Below are 24,509 nucleotides of genomic sequence, written 5' to 3' on the forward strand. Positions count from 1 at the left end.
GGTACTCCCTCACCCGGGAACAAGTAACTAGTTACTTTGTGTTTGCAGTAACATAAATATTTTTAACCAGACAAGTCAGAAATGAACTTCAAAGCAAAAACCTTCTCCTTCACAATAAAACGTCTTAAAACAAGTTTAACATGTTTTAGTGGTTAAAAGGACATTTAACAGTTGTTGGTAGTACAGTACTACTGCACTCCTGTACTACTGTACTCCTGTACTACTGTTCTCCTGTACTGCTGTACTACACTACTCCTGTACTACTGTACTCCTGTACTACACTACTCCTGTACTCCTGTACTACTGTACTCCTGTACTACACTACTCCTGTACTCCTGTACTACTGTACTACAGTACTACTGTACTCCTGTACTCCTGTACAACAGTACTACTGTACTCCTGTACTATTGTACTCCTGTACTCGTGTACTCGTGTATTTTCCAGCCTGCTCTCTACACAGAAGGTAGAGAAATACTTCAAAGAGACAAATTGTCCTCATGTTGACTTCTGGTCCAGGAAAGTTTAATAAGTTTGAACTCCGAGCAAAAAACTACATTCATTCACTTTTTAACTTTTTTGTGTGGGACAATTCCCCCGTCTCCTTGTCCCCGCCCCTGTCCTCCCGTCCCTCCATCCCCCATCCCCTGTCCCCGCCCCCTGTCCTCCCGTCCCTCCATCCCCCGTCCCCTGTCCCCCGCCCCCTGTCCTGCCGTCCCTCCATCCCCCGTCCCCTGTCCCCCTGTCACCCCGGTTCTTACGCTTATGAACTTCAAAGTCTCAAGCAGTTTGAGTCATAAAGGGACCTGAAGATGAAAGGTCCTGTTTCTGTCTCTCAGGAGGGTTGGGAGTACGAGTACCAGGGCAGGACGTCCATCGTCACTGAGGTGAGAACCAGTAGAACCATCAGAACCACTAGAACCAGTAGCACTATCAGAACCAGTAGAACCATCAGAACCCTCAGTGAGGTTGTTTGTTCTCTCCTCCAGTTCCACCTGGTCTGTTCCGACTCCTGGCTGCTGGACTTGTTCCAGTCGACGCTCAACCTCGGGTTCTTCATCGGCAGCTTGGTGTTCGGATACCTGGCGGACCGGTACACACACACACACACACACACACACACACACACACACACACACACACACACACACACACACAGGGTTCCGTACTGTGGTTCTCCTGCAGGTTCGGACGCAGGATCAGCCTCCTGGTCTCCAACATGGGTGGCGGCGGCGGCGGCCATCGCTCTCGCCGTGGCGCCGAACTACACCGCCATCCTGCTGCTGCGCCTCCTGCTGGGCTTCAGCGTCAAGGGAGGCTGGATGACGGGATACGTGCTGCGTACGGACACACACACACACACACACACACACACACACACACACACACACACACACACACACACACACACACACACACACACACACACACACACACACACACACACACACACACACACACACACACACACACACACACGCCAGCTTTAGGACTGACCTTCGCTTTAGCATTGAAAGCTTTAGCATTAACATGAGCTTTAGTATTAGCATTCGCGTTATGATTAATGATAGCTTCAGCATTAACACGACCTTTAGCATTAACATGAGCGTTATGGTTAATTCAAGCTTTAGCAATTAACGTTAGCTTTAGGGTTAACATGAACTTTAGCGTTAACATTAGCTTGAGGAAGAACATTTGCTTTAGCGTTAACGTGGGCTTCAATGCCGCTAACCGACGTCACGTACGAGAAGAAAAACAAAATGCTCCATTAGCATTTCTAATCTCTGCAGTCGCTTAATTACTGTCTAGCGCCGCGGTTAGCATGACGCAGGAGTAAAACCGCGCCTGTCTCAGTCGCAGAGATGGTGGGCGTGTCCTACAGACGGACGGTGGGCGTGGTCTACCAGCTGTTCTTCAGCGTCGGCCTCCTCATCCTCCCCCTGCTGGCCTTCCTCATCCCCAACTGGCGCTGGCTGCACCTCGCCACCACGGCGCCATACGTCCTCTTCCTGTCCTACTACTGGTGACTCGACCGCCGCGTCCACTCCAGGCTGCCGCAGCTAGCATTAGCATTAGCATTAGCCTGTGGAGGACTCAGTCGTCAAAGCTTTTAGCAGCATTAGCATTAGCCTGTGGAGGACTCAGTCGTCAAAGCTGTTAGTAGCATTAGCATTAGCCTGTGGAGGACTCAGTCGTCAAAGCTGTTAGCAGCATTAGCATTAACCTGTGGAGGACTCAGTCGTCAAAGCTGTTAGTAGCATTAGCATTAGCCTGTGGAGGACTCAGTCGTCAAAGCTGTTAGCAGCATTAGCATTAACCTGTGGAGGACTCAGTCGTCAAAGCTGTTAGCAGCATTAGCATTAACCTGTGGAGGACTCAGTCGTCAAAGCTGTTAGCAGCATTAGCATTAGCCTGTGGAGGACTCAGTCGTCAAAGCTGTTAGTAGCATTAGCATTAGCCTGTGGAGGACTCAGTCGTCAAAGCTGTTAGCAGCATTAGCATTAACCTGTGGAGGACTCGGTCGTCAAAGCTGTTAGCAGCATTAGCATTAGCCTGTGTCCACACAGGCGCTGATTAGCATTAGCAGAGATTCTTTAGCGGTGGTCTGGTTTGTCCAATGCTGAAGCTCCTGTAGTTCTGGTCCCAAGACCTGGTCAAGGTCCTGCACTCACTCTCTTGGTCCTGGATCTGGTCCTGGATCTGGTCCTGGTCCTGGTCTTAGTCTTGGTCTTGGTTTGCTGTGGACTTGGTCTGGCTCTTAGTCTTGGTCCTGGTCTTGATTGGTCAAGGTGTTCCTGAACACCCTAGCTAAAGCTACTATTAGCATTAGCATTACTATTTCCCACGTTGATCTTTGCTGGACTCTCCGGGTCCGTTTCATGTTTCTGCCGCGTCGGCAGTTTAACCTTGTTTTATGCCAACGCGGCGCTCTTGGCTAACGCTAACGCTAACGCTAACGGTGACGTGGTTGTGTTTCCCCGCGGCGCAGGCTCCTCCCCGAGTCGCCGCGGTGGCTCTTCTCCCAGAACCGGCTCTCTGAGGCGCTGGCGCTGACGGAGGCCATCGCCAAGGAGAACAAGAGGGAACTCGGCGACACGTCGCAGGTTCGGACGCGACGCTTCACAAACAAACAAACAAACAAACAAACAAACAAACAAAGGTTTACATGACAAGGTTTTCAACTGGAACTGCACAGCATTTTGGGCTCCGTTTCCACGACGACGGCGCTAACAGAGTCTGAAGACACGACGTTCTGAAGACTCTCCGGGAAACGGGAGGAACCCTTCTGGAGCAAAGGGTTGCGTGGTGGAAAACCGTATCGTTTTCAGGGTTCCTGCCTGTTTCCAAGGAAACGGACATCATTTCCGTCGCCGTGTAGAAAATGAAGGTCCGCGACGTCGGCGGGGCCCCGGGAGACGGTTTGGTTCTGCAGACGGTTTGGTTCTGCAGACGGTTTGGTTCTGCAGACGGTTTGGTTCTGGAGACGGTTTGGTTCTGCAGACGGTTTGGTTCTGCAGACGGTTTGGTTCTGCAGACGGTTTGGTTCTGGAGACGGTTTGGTTCTGCAGACGGTTTGGTTCTGCAGACGCTTTGGTTCTGCAGACGGTTTGGTTCTGCAGACGGTTTGGTTCTGGAGACGGTTTGGTTCTGCAGACGGTTTGGTTCTGCAGACGGTTTGGTTCTGCAGACGGTTTGGTTCTGGAGACGGTTTGGTTCTGCAGACGGTTTGGTTCTGCAGACGCTTTGGTTCTGCAGACGGTTTGGTTCTGGAGACGGTTTGGTTCTGCAGACGGTTTGGTTCTGCAGACGCTTTGGTTCTGCAGACGGTTTGGTTCTGCAGACGGTTTGGTTCTGGAGACGGTTTGGTTCTGCAGACGGTTTGGTTCTGCAGACGGTTTGGTTCTGCAGACGGTTTGGTTCTGCAGACGCTTTGGTTCTGCAGACAGTTTGGTTCTGGAGACGGTTTGGTTCTGGAGACGCTGGGACTGATTCTCCGTTTCAGATCCGGTGTGACGCCGACGGCGAGTCGTCGTCCGGGTCTCTGCTGGACCTGATCAGAACCCCCAACATGAGGAGGAACACGCTGGTCCTCATGTTTAACTGGTGAGAACTGCCCTGCCCCCTACAGCACCACCCTACCCCCTACAGAACCACCCTACCCCCTACAGCACCACCCTACCCCCTACAGAACCACCCCCCTACAGAACCACCCCCCTACAGAACCACCCCCCTACAGCACCACCCTACCCCCTACAGCACCACCCTACCCCCTACAGCACCACCCTACCCCCTACAGAACCACCCCCCTACAGAACCACCCCCCTACAGCACCACCCTACCCCCTACAGCACCACCCTACCCCCTACAGAACCGCCCCCCTACAGAACCACCCTACCCCCTACAGAACCACCCTACCCCCTACAGCACCACCCTACCCCCTACAGACCACCCCCCTACAGAAACACCCCCCTACAGCACCACCCTACCCCCTACAGCACCACCCTACCCCCTACAGAACCGCCCCCCTACAGAACCACCCTACCCCCTACAGAACCACCCCCCTACAGCACCACCCTACCCCCTACAGAACCACCCTACCCCCTACAGGACCACCCTACCCCCTACAGAACCACCCTACCCCCTACAGTACCACCCTACCCCCTACAGCACCACCCTACCCCCTACAGAAACGCCCCCCTACAGCACCACCCTACCCCCTACAGACCACCCCCCTACAGAACCAGCCTACCCCCTACAGACCTACCCCCCTACAGAACCACCCTACCCCCTACAGAACCACCCCCCTACAGAACCAGCCTACCCCCTACAGACCTACCCCCCTACAGTACCACCCTACCCCCTACAGCACCACCCTACCCCCTACAGAACCGCCCCCCTACAGCACCACCCTACCCCCTACAGACCACCCCCCTACAGAACCACCCTACCCCCTACAGAACCACCCCCCTACAGAACCAGCCTACCCCCTACAGACCTACCCCCCTACAGAACCACCCCCCTACAGGACCACCCGACCCCCTACAGAACCACCCCCCTACAGCACCACCCTACCCCCTACAGCACCACCCCCCTACAGGACCACCCTACCCCCCCTACAGCACCACCCTACCCCCTACAGAACCGCCCCCCACAGCACCACCCTACCCCCTACAGCACCACCCTACCCCCTACAGAACCGCCCCCCTACAGCACCACCCTACCCCCTACAGCACCACCCTACCCCCTCCAGCACCACCCTACCCCCTACAGCACCACCCTACCCCCTACAGCACCACCCTACCCCCTACAGAACCGCCCCCCTACAGCACCACCCTACCCCCTACAGACCACCCCCCTACAGAACCACCCTACCCCCTACAGAACCACCCCCCTACAGAACCAGCCTACCCCCTACAGACCTACCCCCCTACAGAACCACCCCCCTACAGGACCACCCGACCCCCTACAGAACCACCCCCCTACAGCACCACCCTACCCCCTACAGCACCACCCCCCTACAGGACCACCCTACCCCCCCTACAGCACCACCCTACCCCCTACAGCACCACCCTACCCCCTCCAGCACCACCCTACCCCCTCCAGCACCACCCTACCCCCTACAGGGGCTAAACGGTGCGGTGTGTTCCGCAGGTTCACCAGCGCCGTGGTGTACCAGGGTCTCATCATGAGACTGGGCATCCTGGGAGGAAACGTCTACGTGGACTTCCTGATCTCCGGCCTGGTGGAGTTTCCCGCCGCCTTCCTCATCCTCTTCACCATCGACAGGATCGGACGCCGCCTCCCCTTCGCCGCCGCCAACATGGTGGCCGGGACGTCCTGCTTCGTCACCGCCTTCATCCCCGACAGTGAGTCTCACCGGGACGGACTCAGGACGGGGAAGATGCTCTAGAAGACTCTACTGACCGTGTCCCTGCAGGTCTGTTCTGGCTCAAGACGGCGGCGGCCTGTATCGGACGTCTGGGGATCACCATGGCCTTCGAGATGGTGGTGTTCGTCAACACGGAGCTCTACCCCACCTTCGTCAGGTGACCACGCTCCTTCAAACACTGAACGGATGAGATTTGGGGCTGGGTGCCTTGCTCAAGGACCAACTGCCTTGCTCAAGGACGAACTGCCTTGCTCAAGGACGCGTCTCCACCTACCAGACGGGTGGAGACGCAACTCGAACCTGCAACCTTCCGATTGGGAGACGACGGCTCTACCAGACCAGCCGTGACGGAAACGACCGAACAGAGACTGACAGACTAAACAGAGACTGACAGACTAAACAGAGACCGACAGACTAACCAGAGACCGACAGACTAACCAGAGACTGACAGACTAAACAGAGACTGACAGACTAAACAGAGACTGACAGACTAAACAGAGACCGACAGACTAACCAGAGACCGACAGACTAACCAGAGACCGACAGACTAACCAGAGACTGACAGACTAAACAGAGACTGACAGACTAACCAGAGACTGACAGACTAACCAGAGACTGACAGACTAAACAGAGACTGACAGACTAACCAGAGACTGACAGACTAACCAGAGACTGACAGACTAAACAGAGACTGACAGACTAACCAGAGACTGACAGACTAAACAGAGACTGACAGACTAAACAGAGACCGACAGACTAAACAGAGACTGACAGACTAACCAGAGACTGACAGACTAAACAGAGACTGACAGACTAACCAGAGACTGACAGACTAACCAGAGACTGACAGACTAAACAGAGACTGACAGACTAAACAGAGACCGACAGACTAAACAGAGACTGACAGACTAAACAGAGACTGACTAAACAGAGACCGACAGACTAAACAGAGACAGACAGACTAACCAGAGACTGACAGACTAACCAGAGACCGACAGACTAAACAGAGACTGACAGACTAACCAGAGACTGACAGACTAACCAGAGACCGACAGACTAACCAGAGACTGACAGACTAAACAGAGACTGACAGACTAACCAGAGACTGACAGACTAAACAGAGACTGACAGACTAAACAGAGACCGACAGACTAAACAGAGACTGACAGACTAAACAGAGACTGACTAAACAGAGACCGACAGACTAACCAGAGACTGACAGACTAAACAGAGACCGACAGACTAACCAGAGACTGACAGACTAAACAGAGACCGACAGACTAACCAGAGACTGACAGACTAACCAGAGACTGACAGACTAACCAGAGACCGACAGACTAAACAGAGACTGACAGACTAACCAGAGACTGACAGACTAACCAGAGACCGACAGACTAACCAGAGACTGACAGACTAAACAGAGACTGACAGACTAAACAGAGACTGACAGACTAAACAGAGACTGACAGACTAACCAGAGACTGACAGACTAAACAGAGACTGACAGACTAAACAGAGACCGACAGACTAAACAGAGACTGACAGACTAAACAGAGACTGACTAAACAGAGACCGACAGACTAACCAGAGACTGACAGACTAAACAGAGACCGACAGACCAACCAGAGACTGACAGACTAAACAGAGACCGACAGACTAAACAGAGACTGACAGACTAAACAGAGACTGACAGACTAACCAGAGACTGACAGACTAAACAGAGACCGACAGACTAAACAGAGACTGACAGACTAAACAGAGACAGACAGACTAAACAGAGACTGACAGACTAAACAGAGACAGACAGACTAAACAGAGACTGACAGACTAAACAGAGACCGACAGACTAAACAGAGACTGACAGACTAAACAGAGACCGACAGACTAAACAGAGACTGACAGACTAAACAGAGACCGACAAACTAAACAGAGACTGACTAAACAGAGACCGACAGACTAACCAGAGACTGACAGACTAAACAGAGACCGACAGACTAAACAGAGACTGACAGACTAACCAGAGACTGACAGACTAAACAGAGACTGACAGACTAAACAGAGACCGACAGACTAAACAGAGACTGACAGACTAAACAGAGACTGACAGACTAACCAGAGACCGACAGACTAAACAGAGACCGACAGACTAAACAGAGACCGACAGACTAAACAGAGACCGACAGACTAACCAGAGACCGACAGACTAAACAGAGACTGACAGACTAAACAGAGACAGACAGACTAAACAGAGACTGACAGACTAAACAGAGACCGACAGACTAAACAGAGACTGACAGACTAAACAGAGACAGACAGACTAAACAGAGACTGACAGACTGGTGGTGTTGCAGGAACCTGGGCGTGTCGGTCTGCTCCACCTTGTGTGACATCGGAGGCATGGTGTCGCCATTCCTGCTCTACAGACTCGCCTCCATCTGGTTGGAGCTGCCGCTCATCGTCTTCGGTGGGTTTCAAACACCATGCCGAGTCATCATGCTGAGTCAGCATGCTGAGTCACCATGCCGAGTCACCATGCCGAGTCACCATGCCGAGTCATCATGCCGAGTCATCATGTTGAGTCATCATGCCGAGTCATCATGTTGAGTCATCCTGCTGAGTCATCATGCTGAGTCACCATGTTGAGTCACCATGTTGAGTCATCATGCTGAGTCATCATGAATACATGCTGAGTCACCATGTTGAGTCATCATGCTGAGTCATCATGAATACATGCTGAGTCACCATGCTGAGTCATCATGAATACATGCTGAGTCATCATGCTGAGTCATCATGAATACATGCTGAGTCACCATGCTGAGCCATCATGCGGAGTCATCATGAATACATGCTGAGTCATCATGCTGAGTCATCATGCTGAGTCATCATGAATACATGCTGAGTCACCATGCTGAGTCATCATGAATACATGCTGAGTCACCATGCTGAGTCACCATGCTGAGTCATCATGCTGAGTCATCATGAATACATGCTGAGTCACCATGTTGAGTCATCATGCTGAGTCATCATGCTGAGTCATCATAAATACATGCTGAGTCATGGTGACAGCCTGACTGAAGGAGGTGTGCCGGTTGGGCCCCCAGGCGTCGTGGCGTTGCTCGCTGGAGGTTTGGTTCTTCTTCTGCCTGAGACTAAAGGACGTCGTCTCCCTGAGACCATCGAGGACGTGGAGTTCCCCGACCGGTAGGAGAACGGCGGAACACCACTTTGGTGAAGCGCCGCCTCTTCTGCACATGCTCAGTAGAGCCAATCAGAACCAGGGTCCCCCGTGATGTCACGACTCTCAGTCCTTATTTCTGTTTTCAGTGTCGACATGAAACCTTTTACACATAAACTCAACGTCTCGCCACTTCAAACACTGTCATGGAAACGGGGCTTTAATTTTGAAGGTCTGACTGGAGCATCTGTTTCTGCTTCCTGTCCTCCAGGAAACGAGTCCAGGAGACGACTGAACCGCTAAAACCTGCTCCGACAGACGAGGACGAGACGACAGTCTGAACGTTCACTTTGCCTTCACTTTCATTTATTCCCATAAAAATCAAACATTCCCAGATTTCATTTCGTCTTGTTTTTAATCCTCCGACTCTCAAACCGCCGCTAGCGCCGCCAGTGGAAGCGGCTGCTCGCTGCTAGCTACTAGCCGCTAGCTGCTAGCTGCTAGCTGCTAGCTGGCTTCCCGCCGCTCCCGGGCTCCCCTCAGTTGGCCTTGATGGTTTGGTCGATCCAGTCGACGAACTTGGACACGCGGGCGTACACGCCGGGCTTCATGGCGTTGGCGCAGCCCAGCCCCCAGGAGGTGACGCCCTGCAGGACGAACCTGTTCTGGGAGTTACACACCAGAGGCCCGCCGCTGTCGCCCTGCGGGAGACACGGGACGGGCCGGTGACCACGTAACCACGGTGACCGACTCCATGGTGGCGGACCAGACCGCTCAGCCACGGGACGAGATGAAGCATGTAACCATGGTAACTGACTCCCTAGCCATGGTACCTAACCCTGGAACCATGGTAACTGACTCCCTAGCCATGGTACCTAACCCTGGAACCATGGTAACTGACTCCCTAGCCATGGTAACTGATCATGTAACATCATGTAACCCCTTGATGTTTGTTTATTATCCTTAGATCTTGAAACAGTCTCCGTACGTAAGTCCGTACGTCCGTACGTCCGTTCGAACGTTCAAACGTTTCTACCTATATCTCGGCAACCCCTGGGCCCACAGTGACCAAACTTCACATGTGGATACATCTCAGAGGGGGAAGGGATACTATGGTGACCTTGACCTAATTTGCATATTAAGTAGGTCACAGGGTCACTAAGTGCACAAAAACACCTTTTGGGCTCTGGAGACGTATTTTGACATAGCTTATGAAGAAGACCTTTCAGATTCTACATAATGATCTACTAGGACCCATGGAACACCCTCTAGTGTACCAAGTGTGCTGCCTTAGAGCTGCTTTGTGAGGAAATATAAAGCCCTCCGGCGGGGGATTAGCCCAGCAACGGCCTTCTTGTTAATGCTGAAGCTACCTGGCAGCTGTCCGTCCCCCCCGATGTTTGTTAATGCTGAGGCTACCTGGCAGCTGTCTGTCCCCCCCTGATGTTTGTTAATGCTGAGGCTACCTGGCAGCTGTCTGTCCCCCCCTGATGTTTGTTAATGCTGAGGCTACCTGGCAGCTGTCTGTCCCCCCCTGATGTTTGTTAATGCTGAAGCTACCTGGCAGCTGTCTGTCCCCCCCTGATGTTTGTTAATGCTGAGGCTACCTGGCAGCTGTCCGTCCCCCCCTGATGTTTGTTAATGCTGAAGCTACCTGGCAGTTGTCCGTCCCCCCCTGATGTTTGTTAATGCTGAAGCTACCTGGCAGTTGTCCGTCCCCCCCTGATGTTTGTTAATGCTGAAGCTACCTGGCAGCTGTCCGTCCCCCCCTGATGTTTGTAAATGCTGAAGCTACCTGGCAGCTGTCCGTCCCCCCCTGATGTTTGTTAATGCTGAAGCTACCTGGCAGTTGTCCGTCCCCCCCTGATGTTTGTTAATGCTGAAGCTACCTGGCAGCTGTCCGTCCCCCCCTGATGTTTGTAAATGCTGAAGCTACCTGGCAGCTGTCCGTCCCCCCCTGATGTTTGTTAATGCTGAAGCTACCTGGCAGCTGTCTGTCCCCCCCTGATGTTTGTTAATGCTGAGGCTACCTGGCAGCTGTCCGTCCCCCCCTGATGTTTGTTAATGCTGAAGCTACCTGGCAGTTGTCCGTCCCCCCCTGATGTTTGTTAATGCTGAAGCTACCTGGCAGTTGTCCGTCCCCCCCTGATGTTTGTTAATGCTGAAGCTACCTGGCAGCTGTCCGTCCCCCCCTGATGTTTGTAAATGCTGAAGCTACCTGGCAGCTGTCCGTCCCCCCCTGATGTTTGTTAATGCTGAAGCTACCTGGCAGCTGTCCGTCCCCCCCTGATGTTTGTTAATGCTGAAGCTACCTGGCAGCTGTCCGTCCCCCCCTCGATGTTCCCGGCACACATCTCGTGGTCTTTCACTCGACCGTTCAAGTAGGACGGACGGTTGCAGATCTTGTTCTCGATGACGGGGAACCCGGCTTCCTTCAGGACGCCCTCGCCTCCCGTACCTGCGACACCATCGGCGTTAACGTAGGGTGGCGCTAATGCTAATGTTGCTAATGCTAGCCCGCCCCCCCCCCCCCCCCCTCACCCTGCGTCTCGCCCCATCCGGTGACGTAGCACTCGGTTCCACTCGCCACCACGAAGTCTTTCTCCGGGAGACACGCCGGGAGAACCTTGTCGTTTATGGTGACGGGTCTGAAACACACACACACACACACACACACACACACACACACACACACACACACACACACACACTGGCTTAATTTCCATTTAACCATATTTTCAAGATAAATATATTGATTTGATCTACTTTGATCTCCTCGACTTTGATTAATTTCTGGAGTTGAAAAGAGGAGAAACGTTCGTCCAGGACGTGACGACAGGAAACATCTGGACGGGCTCCGTTGTCGTGGAAACGGACCCCGAAAGGCTATGAACCTTTTCTGGTTTTTAACTTGAAAATGGGGAAAGAAAACGCAACTTTCGACAACGGTCCCCCCCCCTCCATCCCGGTGACCTTTGACCCCCCCCAGACCCACGGTGATGATGTCACTGGATCTTGTGACCAATCAGAGGATGGGGAATTGAACGGTGAACATTTTAACGTTGCTTCGACACCAACCAGATTGAGGCTGACGGCGTCATGACCAAAACGTGTTTGACCTTTCCGTGACCTTCACCTTGACCTTTGACCCCCGAGTGCTCTGAAAAGCGAACGTCGCCCTTCTGACATCATCAAATCAAATCATCCCGGGAACCTTGATCCGGGTCAGGTCAACAGCTGGCGACACAGAACCATGAAAGTGGTGCCGTCCCTGTGAGGGGGCGGGGCCTGTGAGGGGGCGGGGCCTGACCTGCTCAGTTTGAGCAGGGCGATGTCGGTGCTGTTGGGTCCGAGGACCAGCTTGTCCAGGAGCCGGTCCTGCCTGGACGTCTCCGAGGCCCTCTCACTGTGGGTCCCCAGGACCACCTTGTAGGCCGACGGCCTCCTGGACCTGGGGGAGGGGGGGGAGGGGGGGGGGGGGGGGGGGGGGGGACAGCAGCACTGCGTCAGACATGGCGAGCAGCAGCGGTGGCGGCGTTTGTAGGGAACCCACCTCTCCAGGCAGTGAGCCGCCGTCACCACCCACTGAGGGTGGATCAGGGTGCCGCCGCAGAAGTGGACCCCCGAGCTGGAACACACACACACACACACACACACACACACACACACACACACACACACACACACACACACACACACCAGCGTTAGGACTGACCTTCACTTTAGCATTGAAAGCTTTAGCATTAACATGAGCTTTAGTGTTAGCATTAGCGTTATGATTAATTCAAGCTTTAGCATTAACTTGAACTTTAGTGTTAGCATTAGCGTTATGATTAATTCAAGCTTTAGCATTAACATGAGCTTTAGTGTTAGCATTAGCGTTATGATTAATTCAAGCTTTAGCATTAACTTGAACTTTAGCATTTACGTGAGTATAAGGTTTAACGTTAGCTTTAGCATGTACATGAGCTTTAGGATTAGCGTTAGCGTTAGCGTTAGCTTTATTTCAGAAGGTGCAGGTGCTCTAGGCCACGCCCACACATTTCCTCTCCAGTTTACACAAAAATAACCTTCATTGAACAAATCTTACTACCTGGTTGATCTGTTGGTTTGTTTGTTTTGTTTGCTTGTTTGTTTGTTTTGTTTGCTTGTTTGTTTGTTTTGTTTGCTTGTTTGTTTGTTTTGTTTGCTTGTGTGGTTTGCAGGCTGAGAGCAGCTCACCTGTCGGTGGTTAAAGTGCTGATCACCTCTCCACCTGAGGGGGCGGAGCCTCGGCCCCACAGGTGTGACATATGGAGGAGCCTGTGTGTGTGTGTGTGTGTGTGTGTGTGTGTGTGTGTGTGTGTGTGTGTGTGTGTGTGTACTGAGCAATAACGTGGGGACAGAGAAGACTCTCTCTGGTTCCTGCGACGGATTGTGACTTTGACAGAACGTCCTGGAGAACCAGAAGGTTCCTGCCGGCGGAGGGACAGACCCGGTCCTCCAGGTTCTCCAGGTCCTCCAGGTTCTCCAGGACTCACCTGGTCCGCAGGCTGATCTGCCAGGGCCAGGAGTGAGCTTTGGACACGCAGCCGCCTACGATCCGGCCAAAGCAGCGTCTGGGGCGCGTCACCGGGGTTCCACAGTTTGTGTCTGCTGAAGAGGAACCTGGAGGGGAACATCCAGAACCCTCAGAACATCCAGAACCCTCAGAACATCCAGAACCCTCGGAACATCCAGAACCCTCAGAACATCCAGAACCATCAGAACATCCAGAACCCTCAGAACATCCAGAACCATCAGAACATCCAGAACCCTCAGAACATCCAGAACCATCAGAACATCCAGAACCCTCAGAACATCCAGAACCATCAGAACATTCAGAACCCTCGGAACATCCAGAACCATCAGAACATCCAGAACCATCAGAACATCCAGAACCATCAGAACATCCAGAACCATCATAACATCTAGAACCCTCAGAACATCCAGAACCATCAGAACATCCAGAACCCTCAGAACGTCCAGAACCATCAGAACGTCCAGAACCCTCAGAACATCCAGAACCATCAGAACATCCAGAACCCTCAGAACATCCAGAACCATCAGAACATCCAGAACCCTCAGAACGTCCAGAACCATCAGAACGTCCAGAACCCTCAGAACGTCCAGAACCCTCAGAACATCCAGAACCATCAGAACCAGACCAGGTACTGAATGTCATCCATATCATGATTTACACTGTTAAAAACAGTGTGTGTGTGTGTGTGTGTGTGTGTGTGTGTGTGTGTGTGTGTGTGTGTGTGTGTGTGTGTGTGTGTGTGTGTGTGTGTGTGTGTGTGTGTGTGTGTGTGTGTGTGTGTGTGTGTGTGTTTGCTGAACAAAGTTTAAAGTGAAGTAAATAAAGGTTGTGAAACTCAAAACGACAAAAACAAGCGTCGTTTTTCAGACACGAAACGTTTGTCGGAGGAGACGCTGAGCGTCGCCATGGAAACGGGGCGTCGTACCGCAGTCGGGGATCCGGCAGTAGTCCCACTTCTTGTCGCGGTCGGTGGTGTAGCACCAGGGACCGTTAACGTCACTGTCAGGGTTCCTGCAGCTCTGAGGACCACACACACACACACACACACACACACACACACACACACACACACACACACACACACACACACACACACACACACACACACACACACACACACACACACACACACACATTTCCAGTTGAAACGACGTTGATGATGTCATAAAGTCTCACTTTGTTAAAGAAACATGTTTTCTCCCGTTTCCATGGAGACGAAGTCGGAGCGTTTTAAAAAAAAAAGTTAGTTTTTACCGCGTTTCCATGGAAACAGAGTTTTTTCAAAGAGTTGGGTTTTCAGGGGCTCTGAGCTCCGTCGTCATGGAAACAGACACCAAGAGGCTCCAGAGGGTTTCACTTGAAAACCTCCGAGAGTTTCCAGGCTGAAAACTGAGGTGTGGCGGTCTGGTGGCGTGGCGGTGTGGCGGTATGGCGGCTTGGTGTGGTGGTATGGTGGCGATGCAGTCTGGCGGTGTGGTGGCGTGGCGGTGTGGTGTAGCGGTGTGGTGTGGCTGTGTGGTGTGGTGGCGTGGCGGTATGGCGGCTTGGTGTGGTGGTATGGTGGCGATGCGGTCTGGCGGTGTGGTGGCGTGGCGGTGTGGTGTAGCGGTGTGGTGTGGTGGCGTGGCGGTATGGCGGCTTGGTGTGGTGGCGTGGCGGTGTGGTGGTGTGGTGTAGCGGTATGGCGGCTTGGTGTGGTGGAGCGGTGGCGTGGCGGTATGGTGGCTTGGTTTGGTGGTGTGGTGGCGTGGCGGTCTGGCGGCTTGGTGTGGTGGTGTGGTGGCGTGGCGGTCTGGCGGCTTGGTGTGGTGGTGTGGTGGCGGTGTGGCGGTATGGCGGCACAGCGGCATGGCCTCGGGGACTTACGTTGCCGTCCAGGCCCTTGGTAGGGTGGCTCTGCGGCGTGAAGCTGTTGTGCTGGTGAGGACTCTGGGCGCTCCACGCCTGGCAGGTCACGCCCAGGGCGGTGATGGACGTAGGGCCGCGGTACGCCGCGCCATTTCCCACCTTGCAGTCTGAAACGGCGCAGACGGAAAAACCTCGAGAACAGGAAACGCCCTCCAGTAGCGTAGCGCCGCGTCCTTCACGCTGCGCTACGCTACTGGAGGGCGGAGCCTGAGGGGCGGAGCCTGAGGGGCGGAGCCTGAGGGGCGGCGCTGCTGGAGTCACTTTAATCATGTTTAGCATGTAGCATCGCTGGTGTGTGAGCCTGAAACAATTTGGCATGTAGCATGTAGCATTGCTTATAGGTGAAACCTGAAAATCTTTAGCATGTAGCATGTAGCATTGCTTATAGGTGAAACCTGAAAATCTTTAGCATGTAGCATGTAGCATTGCTTATATGTGAAACCCGAACGTTTTCAAAAAGTTGCGCGGTGACTGAGCCGACAGGACTGTTGCCATGGAAACGGACCACCACGTGGTTCCAGAAGGTTCCCTGAGCGCGAGGACTCACCGCGCTGTGCCGGGGCCTGGGTGGCGGTGGAGGGCGGGTGGGGTTTGGGGGCGATGGTGGGCTGCTCCTTGGGGGGGCACCGCTCCAGGTTGCAGTACTCCCAGCGGACCTTGGGGTCCATGGTGTAGCACCAGGGGGCCTGGTCTGCGTCAGGGTTCCTGCACAGGTTCCTCTTCAGGTCCCTGTTTCAGGACAGAACCCGGTCTGGGGTTTCACTTCGAAAGGTCGTGAAAGCAACTAGCTACATTCCCGGAAATGTCCCAGAGCTGTTAGCATTAGCATTAGCATTAGCTTGCTGTGGTGTTTGGTCAACTGTGACTGAGTCTCTAATGATTGACTCAATGTGCATTCATTAGAGGAGGAAGATGCTCTATAATCTGGATTATAGGAGGAAGATGCTCTATAATCTGTGTTAGAGGAGGAAGATGCTCTATAATCTGTGTTAGAGGAGGAAGATGCTCTATAATCTGGATTAGAGGAGGAAGATGCTCTATAATCTGTGTTAGAGGAGGAAGATGCTCTATAATCTGGATCAGAGGCGGAAGATGCTCTATAATCTGGATTAGAGGAGGAAGATGCTCTATAATCTGTGTTAGAGGAGGAAGATGCTCTATAATCTGGATTAGAGGAGGAAGATGCTCTATAATCTGTGTTAGAGGAGGAAGATGCTCTATAATCTGGATTAGAGGAGGAAGATGCTCTATAATCTGTGTTAGAGGAGGAAGATGCTCTATAATCTGGTGTTAGAGGAGGAAGATGCTCTATAACCTGGATTAGAGGAGTAAGATGCTCTATAATCTGGATTAGAGGAGGAAGATTCTCTATAATCTGGATTAGAGGAGGAAGATGCTCTATAATCTGGTGTTAGAGGAGGGAGATGCTCTATAATCTGGATTAGAGGAGGAAGATGCTCTATAATCTGTGTTAGAGGAGGAAGATGCTCTATAATCTGGTGTTAGAGGAGGAAGATGCTCTATAACCTGGATTAGAGGAGTAGGATGCTCTATAATCTGGATTAGAGGAGGAAGATTCTCTATAATCTGGATTAGAGGAGGAAGATGCTCTATAATCTGGTGTTAGAGGAGGAAGATGCTCTATAATCTGGATTAGAGGAGGAAGATGCTCTATAATCTGGTGTTAGAGGAGGAAGATGCTCTATAATCTGGATTAGAGGAGGAAGATGCTCTATAATCTGGTGTTAGAGGAGGAAGATGCTCTATATCGCCGGGTACTGACGCTGAGGGGAACTTCTGAGGCGTCTTATTGTGGCGGTGAGGCGTCGTGGCGCTCCACAGTTGGCATTTCTTCCCGCTGATGGTCTCCGACGTGACGCCGCGGTACGAGGCGCCGTTCCCCTCGTAGCAGTCGTCGTCGTCGTCGGGGGGAATCACCGGCTCGTCTGGGAACACAACGCCAACGGACGCCTCTTATCTCAGAACCGCTGGTTCCCAAAGCTAAAATGTTCTTGAGGAGTTCAGGGTGGGGTTTGGACAGGGTTCTGGTGGGGTTTGGACAGGGTTCTGGGTGGGGTTTGGACAGGGTTCTGGGTGGGGTTTGGACAGGGTTCTTGAGGGGTTCAGGGTGGGGTTTGGACCGGGTTCTTGAGGGGTTCAGGGTGGGGTTTGGACAGGGTTCTTGTGGGGTTCAGGGTGGGGTTTGGACCGGGTTCTTGAGGGGTTCAGGGTGGGGTTTGGACCGGGTTCTTGTGGGGTTCAGGGTGGGGTTTGGACAGGGTTCTTGTGGGGTTCAGGGTGGGGTTTGGACCGGGTTCTTGTGGGGTTCAGGGTGGGGTTTGGACCGGGTTCTTGAGGGGTTCAGGGTGGGGTTTGGACAGGGTTCTTGTGGGGTTCAGGGTGGGGTTTGGACCGGGTTCTTGAGGGGTTCAGGGTGGGGTTTGGACCGGGTTCTTGTGGGGTTCAGGGTGGGGTTTGGACAGGGTTCTTGTGGGGTTCAGGGTGGGGTTTGGACAGGGTTGTTGTGGGGTTCAGGGTGGGGTTTGGACCGGGTTCTTGTGGGGTTCTTGTGGGGTTTGGACAGGGTTCTTGTGGGGTTCAGGGTGGGGTTTGGACCGGGTTCTTGTGGGGTTCTTGTGGGGTTTGGACAGGGTTCTTGTGGGGTTCAGGGTGGGGTTTGCGGGTCATACCTGGTGCAGGTGCGTCCCCGCAGCGTGGCACGCTGCAGTACTCCCAGCGAGTCTCGGGGTCGGTGGTGTAGCACCAGGGCTTCCTCTCGTTGTCTGGATTCCGGCAGTAGTTGTTCTCCAGACCTCTGGCGGGGAACCAGAGGAACCGTTCAGACCGGATCCACGGAGCTTTACCTGTTCCTGGTTTGGGGTTCTTACTTGCAGGGGTAGTTGTCGGGGGTGCGGTTGTGTTTGTGCGGCGTCTGACCCGACCACCTCTGACACGTCTTGCCGGACTCGGTCACGGCGATGGTTCCGCGGTAAGACCCGCCCTCGCTGGTGATGCAGGCGGACTCCGGGACGATGGTCGGCGGCTCCGAGGCTGAAACGTCAGAACGGTTCCACGTCAGTCGGATCGGTCGCCGCCTGGACGCGAGTCGAGGAGGACGCTCTGTCCTCTGGACGTGGGCGTGGACTCACTGCAGCGGGGGATGGAGCAGACGTCCCAGCGTTTGGACGGGCTGGTGGTGAAGCACCAGGGTTGAGGGTCTCCGTCCGGGTTCCTGCAGTAGTTCTCCTCCAGGAACTTCTGGGGCAGCCTGTGGTGAGCGGCGCTCCGTTAGCGGCGCTCCGTTAGCGGCGTTCCGTTAGCGGAGCGACGCTAGCGCTAGCGGCGCTAATGGAACGCCGCTAATGGAACGCCGCTAACGGAGCACCTCTTACGGAGCGCCTCTAACGGAACGCCTCTAACAGAACGCCGCTAACGGAGCGCTAACGCTCCGTTAGCGGCGCTCCATTAGCGGCGTTCCGTTAGCGGCGTTCCGTTGGCGGAGCGACGCTAGCGGCGCTAATGGAACGCCGCTAATGGAACGCCGCTAACGGAGCGCCTCTTATGGAGCGCCTCTAACGGAACGCCTCTAACAGAACGCCGCTAACGGAGCGCTAACGCTCCGTTAGCGGCGCTCCGTTAGCGGCGTTCCGTTAGCGGCTCTTACGCGCTGGGGTTGTAGCCGTGGTTGTGGGGCTTCTGGGCGTCCCAGCGCTGGCAGGTGAAGCCGTTCTCGGTGGTGGACACTTTCCCCCGGTAGTCCTCGCCGCTGCAGTGGATGCAGTCCTCTGAGCAGGAACCGACAAACAAACAAACAAACAAACACCTTGTCGTCAACAACAAGTAAACACAACCGCTCAGCTTCACAACTTTGACCCTCCGGGGTTCCGTTTGATCGTAACACTTGTTTGGCTCAGGATGGAACTTTTCAGAAACGCTCAGACTTCATCTCCATGGCAACTGAGGGAAAATGCTCTGTCCCACACACACACACACACACACACACCGGTGCAGCTCGGCACGTCGCAGTGCTCCCAGCGGGTGTCGGGGTCGGTGGTGTAGCACCAGGGTCCTCCACCGTCTCCGTCAGGGTTCCTGCAGAAGTTGGACTCCAGGTCGGCTCGCGGGTGAGTCTGTGGCGTGACGCTGCAGGAAGCACACACACACTGACTGGAACACTGTGTGTGTGTGTGTGTGTGTGTGTGTGTGTGTGTGTGTGTGTGTGTGTGTGTGTGTGTGTGTGTGTGTGTGTGTGTGTGTGTGTGTGTGTGTGTGTACCTACTTGGGTCTGTGCGGGTACTTGGCCTCCCACCGTTGACAAACCTTCCCTGTCTTACTTTTGGTCTTCGTCCCCCGGTAGTCCGTCCCCACTCCGTTCACACACTCCAGGAGGTAATCTGGTTCCACACGGGATCACAGAGCGTCACAACCTGCTCGTCTCGCGTTAGCATTGGAGCTGCTAACTCTCACTCATCTGTTCTCACAGTTAGCATTAGCGATGCGCGTTAGCATTGGAGCTGCTAACTCTCATCTGTTCTCACAGTTAGCATTAGCAATACGCATTAGCATTGGAGCTACTAAGCCCTCATCTGTTCTCACAGTTAGCATTAGCGATGCGCGTTAGCATTGGAGCTGCTAACTTCTATTTTCTTTCGTTAGCTTCACCGACCTTTAGCTTCACCGACCTTTGACCTTTTTTCTGACATGCTAGCGTAGAGCGTCGCCAACGCATTCCGCTCGCCGGCCATACTTTACCGTTCTTTTCGTACAACACGGTGCTGGTCCTGCGCAGGACGGACTCCGACTTGGAGTTAGCGGCGGCCGTCCAGCACTCCTGGTCCTTCTCGATGTACATGAAGGCCCTGCGCAGAGGGAACGTGGCGTCAGGCCTCCGCGCCGACGCGGCGTCGGAGGCGCGACGCGCCGCAGCTCACCTGCACGTGAAGAACGTCTCCAAGTTGCACTTGGCGGCGCAGTCGGCCGCCGTGTCGACGGCGTACAGTCGCTTGTTCAGAGACAGGACCCAGGCGCCCTCCGTTTTAGCGTAGCCGTCCACGTCGAAGCCGCTAGCTGCAACAGACGCTCAGTCGTTCAGCAAACAGGAAGTGGCGCAGAGAACTCCGGTTACACCTCCTTCACTTTATTGGTCTTTTAGAAACAACTCTGGTTTTCGGTCTGTGGTCAACCGGTGTGAGGGCAAGGTCATGATGCAGTACTACAGACCAGGATCAAGAAGTACTGAAGACCAGGATCAAGAAGTACTACAGACCAGGATCAAGAAGTACTGAAGACCAGGATCAAGAAGTACTACAGACCAGGATCAAGAAGTACTACAGACCAGGATCCAGAAGTACTGAAGACCAGGATCAAGAAGTACTACAGACCAGGATCAAGAAGTACTGAAGACCAGGATCAAGAAGTACTACAGACCAGGATCAAGAAGTACTACAGACCAGGATCCAGAAGTACTGAAGACCAGGATCAAGAAGTACTACAGACCAGGATCAAGAAGTACTGAAGACCAGGATCAAGAAGTACTACAGACCAGGATCAAGAAGTACTGAAGACCAGGATCAAGAAGTACTACAGACCAGGATCAAGAAGTACTGAAGACCAGGATCAAGAAGTACTACAGACCAGGATCAAGAAGTACTGAAGACCAGTATCAAGAAGTACTACAGACCAGGATCAAGAAGTACTGAAGACCAGTATCAAGAAGTACTACAGACCAGGATCAAGAAGTACTGAAGACCAGTATCAAGAAGTACTGAAGACCAGTATCAAGAAGTACTACAGGCCAGGATCAAGAAGTACTACAGACCAGGATCAAGACGTACTGAAGACCAGGATCAAGAAGTACTACAGACCAGGATCAAGAAGTACTACAGACCAGGATCAAGAAGTACTGAAGACCAGGATCAAGAAGTACTGAAGACCAGGATCAAGAAGTACTACAGACCAGGATCAAGAAGTACTGAAGACCAGGATCAAGAAGTACTACAGACCAGGATCAAGAAGTACTGAAGACCAGGATCAAGAAGTACTACAGACCAGGATCCAGAAGTACTGAAGACCAGGATCAAGAAGTACTACAGACCAGGATCAAGAAGTACTACAGACCAGGATCAAGAAGTACTGAAGACCAGGATCAAGAAGTACTACAGACCAGGATCAAGAAGTACTACAGACCAGGATCAAGAAGTACTGAAGACCAGTATCAAGAAGTACTACAGACCAGGATCAAGAAGTACTACAGACCAGGATTAAGAAGTACTACAGACCAGTATCAAGACCACAGAGTCTGAGTTGTGGTCTTGATTCAGTCTCTGCCCCTTAAAGTCTTGGTCTTGTCTTGGACTTGGAATGCTCTGGTCTTGGTCTTGACTCAGTTTTGGAATGTTCTGGTCTTGGTCTTGAGTCCTCATATACCTTAAAATCTTGGTCTTAACTCAGTCTCAGGACCCTAAAGTCTTGGTCTTGACTAAGTCTTGGGATGTTCTGGTCTTGGTCTTAACTCAGTCTCAGGACCTTAAAGTCTTGGTCTCGACTCAGATGCTCTGGTCTTCCAGAACCGCCACACATTCTAGAACCCTCACATGATCCAGAACTGTCAAACCATCCAGAATTCTCAGATATTTTAGAAACGTCCCGTCGTAGACCGCGGTCACAATCTGGAACTCCAAAACATTCCAGACGTCTGACGGATCCTAGAACTCAGTTCTTACAAATGTTTCCAACTTTGACACGTTCTCAAACTCTCCTGTTCTAGAAATTCTAAGACGCTTTCATCTTCTGGATCAAAGTGTTAAAAAGAGCAGATTTTTCTCAAGTCGATCAAAGACGTTCTGTTTTCTCTCGAGGTTCTACTTCTGTTAAATGCTGCACAATAACTCTTCTTTTCCAGAATAAAAGCCAGACACTTGTTTTTCTACTGTTCTGTGTCGATTGCGACGTTCTGGACTCTGAGATCCGGGACTCGGGAACCCGGGGACTTCTCACGGACTGTAAACAGTGTTTTGTTAGCTCGTTGTTGCATAAACGTTCCAACTGAACTTCTGCAAGATCATCTGACATCGAGAGTCCAGAACACAGAAAAACAAGACGATACGGCAGAAAAACGACAGAACAAACAAAAAAACTAGACAATAAAAACACAAAACTCTGAAGTAGGAAACTGGACCATGAGGACCGACAGGCGAGTCCCTTTGGAATCGTCAATAATCGCGTAGCATTGAAACGTCGTTCGCGAGTAAAAGTTCCGTTATCGTTTACGTCTGACGTGATCGCATCGTCTCACGAGGACAAAGGGAAGATGAAACACCGAGAAGCTTTGATGACGACAACGTAACGAAACGTAGGTTTTTAGCGGGATTTGGAGGGAAACGACTTCTCCAGCTTTTATCGTCTTTAAGGTCGAATCAAAGGTGGAGGAATGGAGACACTGAGAGCGTTCTTGGTTTTTATCGTAGTTTAACGTCGAGACGAGGAGGCCTTTGATCTTCTACCCTCTCGGTAGCGTTGTTAGCTGTGCAGGCTAGCCTGCGACCCTTCGCCCTCTCGGTAGCGTTGTCAGCGGTGTGGGCTAGCCCGCGCCCTGTTGCCCTCTTGCTAACGTTCTTACCTGAGCGTGCTAGCCTGCGACCCGTCGCCGTCTCATCGGCGCAGTTAGCGGCGCAGGCTAGCGCCCCCAGCAGCAGCGCGGCGATGCTCGGGTTCATGTCGACGACGTTCCTGCTGGTTTGTCTCGACTCCACTGAGCTCCGGGGGACGTCTCGTCCGTCCCTCGTCAATCATTGTCCCGCCGCCGTCAGAGGGTCAAAATCCGTCTCTGCGGCAGAGTTTGGGGACGAGCGTCGACCTCTGACCCCCCGTGTGTTTGTGTGGGGGCGCCGGAGCGCCAAGCCGCGATCGGCTGCATCGATCTGATTGGTTAATGATCAGCTGAGGCTGCAGAGCAAACAGTGCAGAGGCTCCGCAGGGGGCATAGCCTGTAGGGGGCGTCTCACTGCCCGTAGGGGGCGTCTCACAGCCTGTAGGGGGCGTCTCACTGCCCGTAGGGGGCGTCTCACAGGCTGTAGGGGGCGTCTCACTGCCTGTAGGAGGCACCTCACTGCCTGTAGGGGGCGCCTCACTGCCTGTAGGAGGCACCTCACTGCCTGTAGGGGGCGCCTCACTGCCTGTAGGGGGCATCTCACAGGCTGTAGGGGGCGTCTCACAGGCTTTAGGGGGCGTCTCACTGCCCGTAGGGGGCGTCTCACTGCCTGTAGGGGGCGTCTCACAGCCCGTAGGGGGCGTCTCACTGCCTGTAGGGGGCGTCTCACAGGCTGTAGGGGGCGTCTCACTGCCTGTAGGGGGCGTCTCACAGGCTGTAGGGGGCGTCTCACTGCCCGTAGGGGGCGTCTTACTGCCTGTAGGGGGCGTCTCACAGGCTGCAGGGGGCGTCTCACTGCCTGTAGGGGGCGCCTCACTGCCTGTAGGGGGCGTCTCACAGGCTTTAGGGGGCGTCTCACTTCCCGTAGGGGGCGTCTCACTGCCTGTAGGGGGCGTCTCACTGCCTGTAGGGGGCGTCTCACAGCCCGTAGGGGGCGTCTCACTGCCTGTAGGGGGCGTCTCACTGCCTGTAGGGGGCGTCTCACTGCCCGTAGGGGGCGTCTCACTGCCTGTAGGGGGCGTCTCACTGCCTGTAGGGGGCGTCTCACAGGCTGTAGGGGGCGTCTCACTGCCCGTAGGGGGCGTCTCACTGCCTGTAGGGGGCGTCTCACTGCCCGTAGGGGGCGTCTCACTGCCCGTAGGGGGCGTCTCACAGGCTGTAGGGGGCGTCTCACTGCCCGTAGGGGGCGTCTCACTGCCTGTAGGGGGCGTCTCACAGGCTGTAGGGGGCGTCTCACAGGCTGTAGGGGGCGTCTCACAGCCTGTAGGGGGCGTCTCACTGCCCGTAGGAGGCGTCTCACTGCCTGTAGGGGGCGTCTCACTGCCTGTAG

General features: G+C 53.5%; 2 protein-coding genes across 2 annotated transcripts; one reads left to right on the forward strand and one right to left on the reverse strand.

The window, feature by feature from the left end:
• Positions 1-836: 836 nt before the first annotated feature.
• LOC308148300 (solute carrier family 22 member 2-like) lies at positions 837-9,092 on the forward strand (the record flags this gene model as incomplete). Its single annotated transcript, XM_080521746.1, is given in 11 exon segments — positions 837-884; positions 987-1,090; positions 1,183-1,219; positions 1,221-1,338; positions 1,852-2,020; positions 2,987-3,101; positions 4,001-4,101; positions 5,650-5,864; positions 5,936-6,044; positions 8,239-8,351; positions 8,989-9,092. Coding segments are annotated over 11 exon segments (1,233 nt in total), but the record flags the coding sequence as incomplete, so codon positions are not given.
• Positions 9,093-9,601: 509 nt separating this feature from the next.
• On the reverse strand, positions 9,602-23,246 carry plg (plasminogen; the record flags this gene model as incomplete). Its single annotated transcript, XM_080521744.1, has 19 exons — positions 9,602-9,763; positions 11,375-11,520; positions 11,604-11,710; positions 12,373-12,513; positions 12,616-12,690; positions 13,583-13,697; positions 14,549-14,642; positions 15,490-15,638; positions 16,079-16,260; positions 17,315-17,477; positions 18,222-18,346; positions 18,420-18,582; positions 18,681-18,799; positions 19,196-19,316; positions 19,535-19,674; positions 19,811-19,925; positions 20,284-20,390; positions 20,463-20,598; positions 23,150-23,246. The coding sequence occupies 19 exons, from the start codon at positions 23,244-23,246 to the stop codon at positions 9,602-9,604; spliced, it is 2,457 nt and encodes an 818-aa protein (XP_080377870.1).
• Positions 23,247-24,509: the final 1,263 nt, after the last annotated feature.

Source organism: Blennius ocellaris (assembly GCF_963422515.1).
Source record: "Blennius ocellaris genome assembly, contig: SCAFFOLD_153, whole genome shotgun sequence".
NCBI lineage: Eukaryota > Metazoa > Chordata > Actinopteri > Blenniiformes > Blenniidae > Blennius > Blennius ocellaris.